Source organism: Dipodomys spectabilis, unplaced genomic scaffold (genome assembly GCF_019054845.1).
Source record: "Dipodomys spectabilis isolate Male_0828 unplaced genomic scaffold, ASM1905484v1 ptg000091l, whole genome shotgun sequence".
Lineage (NCBI taxonomy): Eukaryota > Metazoa > Chordata > Mammalia > Rodentia > Heteromyidae > Dipodomys > Dipodomys spectabilis.
The window spans coordinates 1,127,273-1,143,165 of record NW_024870768.1 but is presented as its reverse complement, the minus strand read 5'-3'; the positions used below and the strand labels follow the sequence as shown (position 1 = coordinate 1,143,165).

At 47.8% G+C, this 15,893-nt stretch overlaps 1 protein-coding gene across 1 annotated transcript in view; it reads right to left on the bottom strand.

Moving 5' to 3' along the window:
• Fgd1 (FYVE, RhoGEF and PH domain containing 1) overlaps positions 1-9,028 on the bottom strand; it is a 65,499-nt gene extending 56,471 nt beyond the window's left edge. Inside the window, exon 1 of the mRNA XM_042684863.1 lies at positions 8,172-9,028. Coding sequence (XP_042540797.1) covers positions 8,172-8,478 — 307 coding nt within the window. The 5' untranslated portion in view covers positions 8,479-9,028. The remainder of the gene's footprint in view (positions 1-8,171) is intronic.
• Positions 9,029-15,893: the final 6,865 nt, after the last annotated feature.

Sequence of the window (15,893 nt, the reverse complement as noted above, 5' to 3'; positions counted from 1 at the left end):
TTAGATCCTAATGCAGGTGTGAACCACTGGTCTCAGTGTGTGATTTTTTTTGTGTGTGCTGGTACTGGGGCATGAACTCAGGGCTTTGTGCTCTTGCTTAGCTTTTTAACTCAAGGCTGGAGCTCTAGCACTTGTGCCATACCTCCACTTTCCACTTCTGGCGTTTTTGCTGTTTAATTGGAGATAAGTCTCTCATATTTGTCTGTCTTTGAGGCTTTTATCCATAATCCTCTATTTCAGCCTCCAGAGTAGCTAGGATTATAAGCCGCCATCATCTAAATGGAAACATCAACTCCTTTAGTCCTATCTGGGGAAGTCTTTAGCATAGCTACCCAGAAACTTTACAAACTATAATGTGGGTTTAGAAGGCCCCAGATGACAAAAAAAAAAGTCTTTTTCCCCTCAAACACATTCCAGTAATCTCAACTACTGCTCTCCAAAAATCTCTCTCACAGCCTACCACCCATTCCTGTCCTAAGGGCATCCTTCTCCTTTCTACAACCAAACTTCATCTGAGCCCTCTTAAGATGCCCTAGAATATCAAGACAGCACACACATCTACTTTACCAATATTTAATTGTCTTTCAGTGTTTCCTCAATTCTTTGCAATAACCAATGGCTACCCCCCACCTCCAGTATGTAAAATGGGTCTTAGCTCCACATAAATAATGCTTTATAAGTTGTTACCCCCAAAGAGACTTGTGTGTGTGTGTGTGCACGCGCGTGTGTGCACGCGCCAATTCTGGGGGCTTGAATTCTGGGCCTCACCTTCTTACGTTGCTCTTTTTTCTCAAGGCTGGTGCCCTACTACTTGAATTATGACTCTAGTTCTGGCTTTTTGGTGGTTAACTGGAGATCAGCGTCTCATGGACTTTTCTGACTGAGCTGGCTTCAAACCCAGATTTTCAGATCTCAGCCTCTTGAGTAGCTAGGATTACAGGTATGAGCCACTGGCACCTGGCTTCACAAGAGTCATTTCTAAGGCAAAGTTTGGGCAAGTAGTGAATGTATGCTTTGAATGATTCTAGTGAGCTCACTACCTTCAAATATGCAAATGGCCACCAGGCATTGTTGGCTCACACCTATAATTCTAGTTACTCAAGAGGCTGAGATCTGAGGATCATGGTTTAAAGCCAGCCCAAGCAGAAAAGCCAGTGAGATTCTTATCTCCAATAAATTACTACTAAAAAAAGAAAAAAGGAAAACCAGAAGTAGAGTTTGGGGCTTAAGTGGTACAGCGCTGGCCTAGAGGAAAAGAAGCTCAGGGATAGTGCCCAGGTCCTGAGTTCAAACCCCAGGACAAGCATACACACAAAAAATGATGCCAATTGACCTCAGGCCATGCACACTCTCCCCATGTGCCACCAGGAGGGCCATCGTATATGTTGATAGTAAAAAGTCCCAAACATTAGTCTCAGGCCTCTTCTCTGACATTTCAAATCCTGCAAACAAATGCTTGCTGGTCATTACCTCGATGTCTCCCCCCACCCTGCCCCCCACCAGATTCTTCAAATTCAGTATACCTCAAATATAACTTGCTATCTTCCTTTATGTCTGTTCCTTCTCTTGACGATAGATGGCCTCACTATTATCCATACGGTTACTGTAGTTGGTTTTAGAAAGCAACTCAGAAACATTCTTTTACAGCTTCTATTTTTTTTTGTCTGAGACTAGGACTTGAAGTTGGTACTCATTAAGCTAGTGCTCTACCAACTGAACCATAGTGCCATTTCTTCCCCCCCCCCCCCCCCGCTTCTACATCTAACACATTACCAAGGCCTGTCCATGTTAGTACTCAAATGTCTCTCTCTCTCTCTCTCTCTCTCTCTCTCTCTCGTGTGTGTGTGTGTGTGTGTGTGTGTGTGTGTGTGTGTGTGTGTGTGTGTGAGAGAGAGAGAGTAATGGGGCTTGAACTCAGATCCTTGTGCTCTTACTTAGCTTAATCTCTCAAGACAGTTGCTCTACCACTGAACCACAGCTCCACTTCTGGCTTGTTCATGATTACTTAGAAATAAGAGTCCCAGGGACTCAGCTAGCCCTGCCTGGGCTAGCTTCAAACATAATCATCTGATCTCAGATCCTGAATAGGTAGGATTCCACATTTGAGCCACCAGCATCCAGGTCCTAACTGATTATTACACCTTCTTTCCTCACTATCCAGAATGCAACCTGAGCTTCCATGGCCTCTCATTGCTATGTCTAAAACCCCTACTCGTGCTTCAGCTTCCATTCTTGCATTCCTTTCACCCATTCTCCATATGAACCTCTGGAGAGCCTTCAAACCCCCACATATGAGCACATCATCTCCCTGTTATAAGCCCTCCAATGATTACTGTTTGCCCTAGCAGAGAAAAACTCTTTGTCAGCTTATCCTTCCACCCTTCCCACTACCAGTGCCCCATGTCTCCATGCCTTCGCTCCCATCTTTGAACTGAGCTACCTTCTGTGTGTTCCTGTCTAGCTCTATACTCCTTCCTTGTCAGTCCTCTGGGGCTCTTCCTTTGGGCTGGGCCCCATGATAGTAGGATTTCTTCTGCACAGAGGTCTCAAACAACCAGCCTTCTAACTTAAAACTTCTAACTGGCAGCTACAACAGCTGGGGATAAAGGTAAACTGAGGCAGCCAGTGTTTGCACCTATGCCTGCGAGGACCCATTCTACCTTAGATCTCTTATCTCTCTTTCAGTCTGGGGATAAGTTGAAGGAGACCCATGTAGGGACATGGAAAGGGGACTTTAGAGAGAGAGAGAGTCTAATGCTGACTTATGGCACTAAATAACTAAATAAGTGCTTCCCTGGGCCTCTCCTGTGTAAACTGCAAAAAAAGCTAGGGTATGGATCAGACACCTGGAATCTTTTGAAACTAGATTCTTGGTTTTTAACTCCCAAGATATATTTTTTTGGTGGGGGGTCCAATGTGGGGCCTGAACTCTGGGCCTGGGCGCTGTCCCTCAGCTCTTCAGCTCAAGGCTAACACTCTACCACTTGAGCGACAGCGCCACTTCCGGCTTTTTTCCCCCCCTGCTTATGTGATGCTGAGGAATCAAACCCATGGCCTCATGCATGCAAGGCAAGCGCTCTACCACTAAGCCACCTTCCCAGCCCCTAACTCCCAAGATTTTGGAGCCTTGAGGTAGAGCAAGAAATTGTTTTAAGGTCAAGAAGGAATTCTGATGCTCACTCAGTTTGGGAAACCCAGGTTCAGACGGTGTCTGAGGACTTTTCCAGTTTCAAATTAACTCTTTTTTTTGCCAGTCTTGGGGCTTGAACTCTGAGCTTGGGCACCATCCCTGAGCTCCTTTTGCTCAAGGCTACCACTCTACCACTTGAGCCACAGTGGCACTTCTGGCTTTTTCTGTTTATGTGGTACTGAGGAATTGAACCCAAGGCTTCATGCATGCTAGACAAGCACTCCACCACTAAGCCACATTCCCAGCCCCCAAATTTAACTCTTAAAGGTCTCTAAAGGTGCCCCAGGCTCTAAATCAGAAGGAACCAGCCTCATTTGTCCTCCTGCATTGGCTCAATTTCCCAAATTATCTATGAAACTTTTCTAGCATCAGGTGCAATGCCTGTGTGCAGGTGTGTGTGTGTGTGTGTGTGTGTGTGTGTGTGTGCGCGCGCGCGTGTGCACGCACACACATGCATGCACATGCACATGTGCATATATGCCTATGCCAGTACTGGGGCTTGAGCTCAGGGCCTTATACTCTTGCTTTTTTTGCTCAAGGCTGGTGCTCTACCACTTGGGCCATACCTCACTTCCAGTTTTTTGTGTGCTGGTCCTGGAACTTGAACTTGAGGCTTAGACACTGTCCTTGAGCTGTTCTTCAAAGCTATCACTCTACCACTTGAACCACATTCCTGCTTTTTGGTGGTTAACTGGATATAAGAGTTTCTTGAACTTTCCTGCCTGGATTGGCTTTGACCCATAATCCTCAGATCTCATCCTCCTAAGAAGTTTGGATTGCAAGTATGACTACCAGTACCTGGCTGTTTCCAGCCTTTTTTTTTTTGCCAGTCCCGGGGCTTGAACTCTGGGCCTGGGCACTGTCCCTGAGTTTCTTTTGCTTTAGGCTAGCGCTCTATCACTTGAGCCACAGCGCCACTTCCAGCTTTTTCTGTGTATATGGTACTGAGGAATAGAACCCAGGGCTTCATGTATGCTAGGCAAACACTCTACCATTAAGCCACATTCCCAGCCCTGTTTCCAGCTTTTTGATGCTTAATTGGAAAAAAAAAGTCTCACAGACTTTGCTGCCTGGGCTGGTTTTGAATTTTGATCCTCAGATCTCAGCCTCCTAAGTATCTAGGATTACAGGTATGAGCCACCACTGCTTGATGCATGTCTTCGACTGAGTTGGGATCTGGCTCTAAGGTTTTTCCAACCATGTGGAAGAACAATGGAGGTCTCAACCCTAGAGAGTAGAGTAGGACTCCTCCAAATCCCTATGCAAAAACTTGTACTTGGGAAGTCCTTTCTAACACTCTCTGGCATCTCACTGACCCAATGAAGCTTTAGGTATTATCAACTTGGAAAATAGGCATAATACCAATGGTACCTCCCGCTAACAGGAATGGAACAGGATAACTAAAACACAAAGAAGTTGGAGGCAATTTAAGCCTCTCCACAGGGATAAGATATAATTATTATTGTAGAAATCCCCCCTTACTGACAAAGGGTGAACAAATGCAGCAGTAGTACTCACTATGTTGAAAAGAAACTATACAACTTGTGGGTGAGGACGGGAAGGAAAACCTAGGAGAAAGTGAGGGAAGGGGTGACACTGGCACTGGATACTGACCAAAAAGAAATTTACTCTTTCCTTGACTTATATAACTGTAACCCATCAGTACCTCACTTTTATAATAACAATAAAATAATGTAAAATTTGTTTTCAAAAGTTCCCCCCCTCCCAGCCAGGATGGGTCAGTAGGCTCAAATTGTAGCAGTTCAATTTAAAAAGCTTCAGTAATCTGAGAGAGGAAGTTAGCAGGCACAGGGAAATCTTAACATGTGGATAAAAATGCTTCAACCCTTTAATTGAAGTTCAGGAATACCTCTCCCTCCTTTACACACACATACACACACACACACACACACACACACACACACTCCAACCACCAGCCCTGCCCTCTTTGGGCCAATTATAGGAAAGTCCCGTGGAGAGAGAAGCAAGCCACTTGTGCCTACCCCTGGGTTGGCTGGGCAATGGGGGAGGCGGGCCTCTCACAACCCATGCTGCTGTGAATCACATGGCCCAGTGCCCGCCTTGCCAGGGCTTGAGTAATTCCTCCACCTCCTCCTCACAAGGGTTTCTCTCTTATTATTTTATTTTAGTTCTTAAATTCTTGGTTGCTGAGGATTTATACCACTTTGTAGGCTGCAGGCTTTGAAACCAGTATATATCTCCTAGACTCCTCAATTCTCTAGATGAGGAAATTGAGGTTCACTCCAATGAGTGAGCCCGGGGTCACACAGTGAGTCAGTTTGGAATGGCTGAATGGGAGTCTAGATCTTTCCCTGACAAATCTTGTTTTGGATTAAAAACAAAAAGATCCCAGCCATGCAATTACAGAGGCAAGGACTTTATTGGGGGAAAGGATCCTGAGAATTCACATTGTGTTGCTTTGTGGGGGAGAAAGAAGGGAAGTGGTGTGAGGAAGGTATTGTGATTCGTAATTTGGAAGGATTGGTGGAGTAGGAAGTCATACTCAGAATCATCACCAATGCTGGGCTGGTGGCTCATTCCCGTAATCCTAGATACTCAAGAGGTTGAGATCTGGGCTGGGAATGTGGCTTAGTGGTAGAATGCTTGCCTAGCATGCATGAAACCTTGGGTTCGATTCCTCAGTACCACATAAACAGAAAAAGCCAGAAGTAGTGCTGTGGCTCAAGTGGCAGAGTGCTAGCCTTGAGCAAAAAAAAGAAGCTCAGAACAGAACCCAGGCCCTGAGTTCAAGCCCCAGAACTGGCAAAAAAGAGGTGGAGATCTGCGGATGCTGGTTCAAAGCCAGTCTAGGTATAAAAGTATTTAAGGCTCTTATATAACCAGCAAAAAGCTGCCAGAAGTAGAGGTGTGGCTCAAGTGGTAGAGCACTAGCTTTGCATAGGAAAACACTAAGCAAGAGCACAAGGCCCTGAGTTCAAGCCCCAGTAACAGAAAAAAAGATTACCACCAAGTATGGATCAGAGACACCAGAGACCAGGCATCTAGACATTCCCAGCTATTGTCTGCTAGACCAAGAGTACAGGGAAGGCAGAACTCTTCAATACTAGTTACTGAGAATCTATTCAGCACCTTTAGTATCTGTTCTGGAATTTACTCAATAATATCTTACTGAGTACCTACTGGATGCTAGGCTCAGTGCCAGTTGCTAGGGATATGATTGGGAACAAAGCAGACTCCATCCCCTTGCCCTCAAGGAGTTCACATTCTAGTAGACAAAGGCAGCCAATAATCAAGGATATATATCCAACAGGGTCACTTCAGATTGCATTAAAATGCAAGGATCGAAGCACACTGGCAGCTGTGAGGGAGAGTCACAAGAGGCCCTACTTAAAAGTGGTTGGGGAAGGTCTTTAGGAGGTGACATTTGAGCTGAGACCCGAAAGATGAGGAGCAAGCCAGGTGGGAGGGCTGGGGGAAAAGCTACAGGCAGAAGGCAAAGCAAATGCAAAGACTCATGTACAGTGGGAGTGTTGTGGGTGTTTGGGGATCTGGAAGACGGCACTACAGTAAAGTGAGTATGAGTAGCCCCCTCCACACAGCATCTGTCAAGGGGAGTTTGGAAAGGCAGCAGAAGCAAGAAGCCAGGCACAGCATGAAAAGGGCCTGTCGTCAGCTGGCTATCTCAAGCCTACAAGGAAGGAGCGCCTGAAATGTCTAGAGGTTCCATCCCTAACTAGCCCAAGAACACAAGCAAGGGGACACATCCTGCCCACACTTTCTGCTTTACTACTGCTACAGTCCCAATGACCTGTGGAGTTTAGGCTGTGAGCCACAGAAGCCTCTAGAGACTTCAGTCCCGGTAGAAGATAGAGCAGATGCACACAGTCTTTTTACTATGGCTCTTGGGCTCAGGCCTACATGAAAACATCTCCCAGATGGAGGAGGTCCCACTAGGCTCCTCAGAAACTTCGGGCAGTGCAGTGCAGTGCAAATGCCTCTCCAGGTCTGTGGCCCCAGGCCTGACCTAGATGTGCTCCACCTATACAGACCGAGTAACTATTCCGATTTATCCTCACAAACAACCTCCTGGCCCAGCAGCCCACCAGCTCTGTTCAAACTGCCTTCTGCTTCCTCTGACCTTTCTGCTGTCTTCCCTACTTCTCAGTCCCCAGCCCTCTCTTCCAGCCTAATCTCCCCCATCTTTCCCTCTCCCATCAGCACCTTCTACTCCTTCCTTCCCCTGTCCTCCCGCCACATACAGCTGGCAAAACCCCAATTTTTGTCAATCCTCCCCCCCCCCACCTCTCTCTTTCCACTCATACTTCAGGGCTGTTGAGTAGTACAGGAGAAAAATCACATAAGCAGAAGGCTTGGCACTACTTCCATGATCTCCAGCCTCAGTTTGGGGAAGCAGAAAGATCACAGACTTTGGACTCAGATCTGCTTTTGAATCCTGGGTCCATGCTAGCTGTGTGACCTTGGGCAAGTTATTTGACTTCTCTGAGCCTCATTTTCTGTATTACAATGCGTGGCTAATGATACCAACACAGAAATGAGAGCCCATGCAAAGAACCCAGTTTAGTGCCATGCACAATGTAGGTGGTTGGCTAATGGGAGATTTCTTTTCTCCTGTTCCCCCAACTAAAACCCTGCTGTTTCCCAACCGCATCCTCAGTGCTGTCTTGCAATCTGCCCCCCCCCCTTTCTTGGAGTGTTTCCTCTCCCATTAGCCTCAGCAGTTACAGGAGAAGGGAGCCACGGGAGTTGGCGATGGTGGGGGGGGGGGGCACAAGGGAGACAGAAGAGGAGACAGAGGTTGGAAGGACTGAACTGGATGGAAGGCCCAGAAATAAGGGAAGGAATGGGGATTGAGAGGGCCCAAGGGGCCAGGGTGAGCAGGCCAGCTCCTCTGTGGAGCTTAAAGCGAGCGCCCCAGAACAAGAACCCGTTCCCAGTACCAGGCCCATGGCCCGGCTCCCATGCTGTCTGGATCACTCACCAGGCCGAGACTGTGAGCCCTCCAGGTGGTAGGAGAAGCGCAGGGCCCGATGGTGCTGTGGACTGGGGCCGCAGGGCACGACCCGGGGCCCTGGAGCAGCACCCAGGCAGACGTCCGAGGGTCCAGCAAACTGGGGATCCAGGGGGGCTCCCAGAGCCGAGCCAGAGCCTCGGCGCACCGGCAGTCGGGGTTCCAAAGCTCCAGGGTCCGAGTCGGCACAGGCCAGTGGAGCGGCGCCGGGGGGATTCGGGGCCGGGTGTTCGGGATCCGAAGGCCCGGCGCCCCCCGGGGCTCGGTGGCCAAGCATGGTCCGGGCCTGGGCGCGGGGCCCGGGCTCCCCGCTTGGCTCCAGCTCCTGGGGCGGAGGCGCGGGCGGAGGAGGCCCGGCGCCCGGCGGAGCAGCGGCCTCAGGCTCGGGGGGCGGGGCTGCGGGCTCAGCCCCACAGCGGAGACTGGAGCCCCCGACCCGGGCCAGCAGCCGTGGCAGCGATGGCAGTAGCAGCAGCAGCCGCGGCCACTGCCTCTGCCTTGCCAGGCATCGCCGGCCCTGGCCCCAAGCGGGGAGTGGGTTTGGCGAGGCCGGGGGGAGGGGGGGGACGCTGGGGAGCGCTGTCTACACGGCTGCGGCTGGGCGAGGGTCGGGGGGCTGCAGTGGGCGCGGGTTCTCGGATGGACGGCGAGCCACTTCCGTGATTCTGGGGCGAGTAGCCACTGGGATCCAAGTGTGGAGGTCTCTTCTTTCTCCCCGAATGGGAATCGATCTGGGTTCTCCTGGCTGGTCGGAAAGGGTTCTTCCTCCCGCCGCAGCGGAGGCTGGGGGCGGAGGAGGAGGGGAGGGGTGGAGAAGGGAGGGAAGAGAAGACTGCGATGGCCTGGGGGCGCGCGTGTACGCCTCGCGCTGGAACTGCGGGGGTCGCCTTCAGCCAGTCCTCGAAGACGAAGCTCCAGCCATGGGAGCAGAAGAACGGCCTCGATCCGGCCCTACTGTCCTCAGTCTGGGTCTCTTGGCGGCGGGCGGGAAGAAGTCCTGGGAAGGGGGGTGGGGAGGCGGGAGTCGTCGCTGAGGCAGCCGCAGCCACAGCGGCGCTGGGACCCAGTTACCGGGGCCCCACCCCCTCGCCCGGGATTTGCAATTGACCACGCCCCCTCGCTTGGGCCAGCTTCACTCCACGCTGCAAACACCCTCTGGGCCCTCAGGCTCCTTATAAATCCTCACCTCCTACCCCCACCCATCAGCTTGCCTTTCCTGTCTCTCCCTGGTACCCCCCCACCATGCACGTTCCTAGACTCAACCCCTTAAATCTGTCCATTTGCCTTTCCCATCTCTCCCTGCTTCCCCCTCCCCCCCCCCCCCCCGTGCGGTGCTAGGCTCCTAGGGTCAACACCCCCCCCCAAATCTGTCCATCTGTCCCATTTCAGGTCTTCTTTGGCTCTCCCATCACCCTCTTTTCCAGAAGCCTTGCCACATGTTCTAGAGTTTCCCTAGGGCTTGGCTCTAGCAGACCTGTCTTTTATACTCTTCCAGACCTCACAGCCCCTAACCAATAGCCTCAGTTCCCCATCACAAACTTGGATCAGTCCAACTGTCCATCTTTTCTATGCCAGGGCCCAAGCAGCTAAACATTGCTGGAGAAAACCATTCAACTTCATAGATATGTGCCACATTAAACCCATTTTCTAGCTTCTATGAGGCTATCCGTGCTGACCCCACAACCCTTCTAAGTCAATTCTTCCATTCTCACCACTACACTCTTAATCATCTCTCTCCCATTCTCCCCAGTGGTCATATAAAACCTTCCCTCTCCTTGGCTTCCTAATTTCTCCATCTACCCCACTACCCCTCAGCAGATAACCCTTACCTCCTATTCCATATAGCAAACAAGCCATCAAAAAGAAGTGCTTGACTTCTTGCCACCGAGTTTAGAAATTTGTCCCTTGCTCCTCAACAGAATCTGAACATATTCAGTCTGAAGACAAGCAATTACCAAAACGTCTTTTTATCCAACCACCCTTCTCTCTTTTCCTTTTCTACAGACTTTTCAAGACTTTCCAACACTCAGCTACCTTCATTTTTCCACTTCCCACTTATCTTTTCAACCCTCTCTAACCTGCCCCAGCTGCTCACCTGAAACTGCTCTCTTACCTATTTTGCCAGAGTTTTGGTTACTAAATCCAATAGAATCTGTGTGTGTGTGTGTGTGTGTGTGTGTGTGTGTGTGTGTGCGTGCGCATGTGTGCACACATGTATGCGTGCACAGATACTGGAGCTTGAACTCAGGGCCTAGGTGCTGTCCCTGGCCTTTTTGCTTGAGCCACAGCTCCACTTCTTATTTTTTTCTGTTGTTATTTTTTGGGTGGTTAATTGGAGCTAAGCATCTGCTTGGGCTGGCTTCAAACTTTGATCCTTAGATCTCAGCCTCCTTGAGTAGCTAGGATTACAGGCATGAACCACTGGAGCCTGTCATTCCAATAGAATCTTTTCAGAGGTTATCCTACTTGACTTCTGGGTGGCATTTGGTAGTAGTGACTATCTTCTTCTCCTTGTCCTCTCTTCCTCCTCCTCCTCCTCCTCCTCCCCTCTCTTCTTCCTCCTCCTCTTCCTCCTCCCCTCTCTTCTTCCTCCTCTTCCCCTCCTTTTTCTTCTCCTCTTCCTCTTCTTTCTCCTTCTTCTCCCCTCCTACTCCCCCCATATCCTCTTCCTCTTTTTTTCCTCTTCCTCCTCCATTGTTCTTCTTTCTTTTCTTCCTCCTTCTTCTCTCTGCTCTCTCATTCTCTCCCATAGCTTCAATTATAGGCTCATTGTTGATAACCCCTATACTGATATCTTTTTTGGGGGGGAGGGGTCCGGTCGTGGGGCCTGAACTCTGGGCCTGGGCGCTGTCCCTCAGCTCTTCAGCTCAAGGCTAGCGCTCTACCACTTGAGCCACAGCGCCACTTCTGGCTTTTTTCTTTTTGCTTATGTGGTGCTGAGGAATCGAACCCAGGGCCTCAGGCATGCAAGGCAAGCGCTCTACCACTGAGCCACCTTCCCAGCTCTACACTGATATCTTAAGTCTAGATATTTCTCTTGACTCATTCATTCAGCTGGTTATTACACAGCTTTGGATGAATATCCCAGAGAAACCTAAAACCTCAGCTTTTCCCCAGCTCAGGGCATCCTCCTCTACAACTCGTTTGTCCTTTGTATCTTACCTTAGTGAATAACCCTAAAGTAGAAACCTGAGCAGTACCCTGACTCCTGTCACTCCATCCTTTCATGCAATTACCAAGTCCTGTCGTGTGTGTGTGTGTGTGTGTGTGTGTGTGTGTGTGTGTGTGTGTGTGTGTGTGTGCGTGTGTGTGTGTCAGTACTGGGCTTGAACTATAAGCCAGTTTGTTGTCCTTTAGCTTTTCTGGTTAAGGTAAAAAAAATCTACCACTTGAGCCACAGCTCTACTTCTGACTTTTGGTGGTTAATTGGAGATAATAGTCACATGGACTTTCCTGCCCAGGGTGGCTTCAAACGGTGATCCTCAGACCTCGACTTCTTGAGTAGCTAGGATTGCAGGCATGAGCCACGGGTGCCAGCCTAAACCCTGTCTTTACCTCCTGAATGTGTCTCTAATCTTTTTATTCAATGTCTTCAATCCTACTCTTATTACCCTATTTTAGGCCAGCACCATTTACAATTTTCACTAGCTTTACTGTCTCTGCTTTTTGCATTTTTTGGTAATTTTATCTTTTCTAGGATTTTTTTTAAATCAGCATATTAGTTGTATGAGGAGTTTCATTGTGATATTCCCATACAGGTATATACAGTAACCCATCAACCTTGCCCCTTCTATCATTCTTCCTTCTCCTTCCTTCCCTCTTCTTTTTTTTTTTTTGGGGGGGGGGGGCGGTCCAGTTGTGGGGCCTGAACTCTGGGCCTGGGCGCTGTCCCTCAGCTCTTCAGCTCAAGGCTAGCGCTCTACCACTTGAGTCACAGTGCCACTTCCGGGTTTTTTCTTTTTGCTTATGTGGTGCTGAGGAATCGAACCTAGGGCCTCATGCATGCAAGGCAAGCGCTCTACCACTGAGCCACCTTCCCAGCCCTTCCTTCCTTCTTCTTGAAGCAATATCAATCCAGGCACCTGTGGCTCACACCTGTAATCCTATCTACTTCGGAGGCTGAGATCTGAGGATCATGGTTCAAAGCCAGCCTGGGCAGAAAAGTCCAGAATACTCCAGAAATATCCAATTAACCACTTTAAAAAGCCAGAAATAGAGCTGTAGTAAAGTGCCAGCATTGAAAGGGACAATACCCAGGCCCCAAGTTTAAGCCCTTAGTACCACAAATATATTTTTAAAAGGAGATATACAATAGCCAGCTTCTTCAGGGTTTTCCAGCACAAGGTAAGGAAAATGGACTTTATTTTATTAACAATACTAAAGCAATTTTAGTTATGTGTCAAACTGGGGAAGATATTGAATCCAATTGAGGATCGAATAGAAAATATTAGAGTATAAAAAAATAGGAACATGTGGGAAGGGTGGATATATTTCACGTAACTTCAGTTTGTATGTCAACTGGATCATGAGGAAATAGCCTTTTATAGATACTTAAAGTCCAAAAAGAAATACTGAAATACATGCTGAAAGGTGTAGGTGTGTGGATGTGTGCACATAAGTGTGTGTATGTGCACACATTAGTACTGAGGCTTGAACTCAGGGCCTGGGAAAAGTCCCTTCGATTTTTTTTCTGCTTCAGACTAGTACTCTTATCATTTGAGCCACTCTTCTACTTCCAGATATTTGGTGGAGAATTGGAGATAAAGAGTGGACTTTCTTGTACAGGTTGGCTTCAAAAACTGATCCTCAAGTCTCAGCCTCTTGAGTAGCTAAGATTTTAGGCATGAACCACCAGCACCTGACTAACCGGGGAAAGGTTTTGTTTTTTGTATTTATTTATTTATTGGTCATGGAGCTGAACTCTGGGCCTGGGCACTGTCCCTCAGCTCCTCAGCTCAAGGCTAGTGCTCTACCACTTCAGCCACAGTACCACTTCCGGCTTTTTGTGCTTATGTGGTGCTGAGGAATCGAACCCAGGGCCTCATGCATGCGAGGCAAGCACTCTACCACTGAGCCAATTTCCCGGCCCTTATTTTTATTTTTTTGTGGCAGTCATAGGGCTGGAAGTCAAAGGCTAGACACTGTGTGTTTTTTGCTCAAGGCTAGCATTCTACCACTTAACCACAACTCCACTTCCAGTTTTCTGGTGGTTAACTGAAAATAAAGAATCTCACAGACTTTCCTGACAGAGCAGAGAGTAGAAGAGAATCCATGGCTGGTCTCTAATCAACTACAGCATTACAAGTTGGGTGTAAAAGGAGACACCAAGAGATCAACAGGAGCTGGGTTGGGAAAGTGGCTTGGTGGTAGAGTGCTTGCGTAGCAACCATGAACCCTTGTATTTGACTCCTCAGTATCATATAAATAGAAAAAGGTGCTGTGGCTCAAGTGGTAGAGTGCTAGCTGTGAGCAAAAAAGAAGCTCAGGGACAGTGCACAGGCTTTGTATTCAAGCCCCAGAATTGACAAAAATAGAGTAAAATAATTTAAAAAATTAAAAAATAAAAAAGGAGCTGGATATTAGTGGCAATGAGACCCTTATCCCCAATTAATCAGCAAAAAGATGAAAGTAGAGCTGTGGCTCAACTGGTAGAATGCCAGATGGAGTGGAAAAGCCAGCCAGAACACCCTGAGTTCAAGGCTCTAGTACTGGCACAAAAGTGCTAAATGTATGTAGATGGCATAAGGCCTCTCACTGAAAGCTGCTAAACAATAGGGGGGTTGGTAGGGGCAACGAAGTAGATTATTCTTATTAAAATACAATATATGCACATTACAACTAATATACACTAAAAATGAATGATAAGAAAGGAAAAAGGGCTCTATTGGGAGGGTGAATTTTAATTATGTTGTGCCAAGGTCGCAGGACACCCCCCCACAAGAAGACCACCGAGTCAGACTCTACAGGTGTTTTATTTAAACCGGCTGCAGCTCGGGCCTCGTCCTACACTCCGACACAGTGGAGCCTAGGAGGAGAGCCCCGAGCTAAGGATTTGCAGGTCTTATATAGGCACACAATCAAGCAGGTGTTTTGATTACCACCACGTGTTGCTTTGCTAGATAGAAACAAGCAACACGTGGTGGTCACTGCCTCAAACTTTAACCTTTCAATTGGAGATGAGAGAGGGAGTGGAAAGGATAAAGGAAGATGAATATGGTTGAAATTGTTTTAAGCAGGGAGAGGGAGTAAGAGACAAATGGGGTAGGGTTGATTGGAATATATTGTAATTTGTATGGAAATGTCACAACGCACCTCTCTTGTACAACTAATGCATGCTAACAAAAAATCTTTAATGCCAGTCACTGGTGGCTCACTCATGTAATCCTAGCTTCTCAGGAGTATGAGACCTGAGGATGAAGGTTTGAAACCAGGTCAGGCAGAAAAGCCTGTATCACTAACCAGCAAAGATTTGAAAGTGGAGGTGTAGCTCAAGTTGTAGAGCACCAGACTTGAGTGAAAAGGTCAAGTGAGAGCTTGAGGTTCTGAGTTCAAGCCCCGGGAATGGCACAAATAAAAGTCAGTCCTGGGGCTTGAACTTAGGACCTGGGTTTTTTTGCTCAAGACAGGTGCTCTACCTTTTGAGCCACAGTTCCACTTCTAGCCTTTTTTTTAGTGCTTAATTGGAGATAAGAGTCTCACAGGCCCAGCACTGGTGGATCACAACTGTAATCCTAACTATTCAGGGACCTGAGATCTGAAGGTTGTGATTCAAAGCCAGTATGGGCAGGAAAGTCTGTGAGACTCTTAAGTTCAACTAACCACCAGAAAAACCACGAAATGGTGCTGTGGCTCAAAGTGGTAGAGCTCTAGCCTTGAGCAAAAGAGCTCAAGGACACTTCCCAGGCTCTGAATTCAAGCCCCACAACCGACAAAAAGAAAACACAGTCTCAGGGGCTTTCCTGCCCAGACTGGCTTTAAATCACAATCCTTTTTTTTTTTGTATATCTGCCAGTCCTGGGGCTTGAATTCAAGGCCTAAGGCAATGTCCCTAAGCCACAGCTCCACCTCTGGCTTTTTGGTACGTAATTAGAGATAAGAGTCTCATGGACTTTCTTGCCCAGGCTAGATTTAGAACCTTTAGATCTAAGGGTCAACTTAGATCTCAGCCTCCAGAGTACTTAGGGTTACAGGTGTGAGCTCCCAGCATCTGGCTTATTGTTCCTTTTAAAATCAACATATTTCATTCTTTTTTTTCTTTTTCTTCTGTCCTGGGTTTTGAATTTGTGGTCTTTCTTTGTACTTTCTCTAACTTGCTTGCTCATGGCTGATGTTCTACCACCCAAGCCACACCTTCAACTCAGCTTTTTGCTAGCTAGTTTGGAAGTTACAGCTCATGGAGTTTTCTGCCTAGGCTGCCTTCAAACTTTGATCCTCTAGGTCTCAGCTTCCTGACTAGCTAGAATTACATGTGTGATCTCCCTTATGCCTAGCTTCAGCTTTAAATTCTAATACAGTAACTATAAGCCCCACATAAACCAAAGTTTTTTGATTTTTATTAATTTTTTGTGCCATTACGGGGACTTAAACTCAGGGCCTGGGAGTCAGCTGTCCTTTAGCTTTTTCACTCAAGGATAGTACTCTACCACTTGAACCATAGCTGTACTTCTGACTTTTCGGTGCTTTATTGGCAAT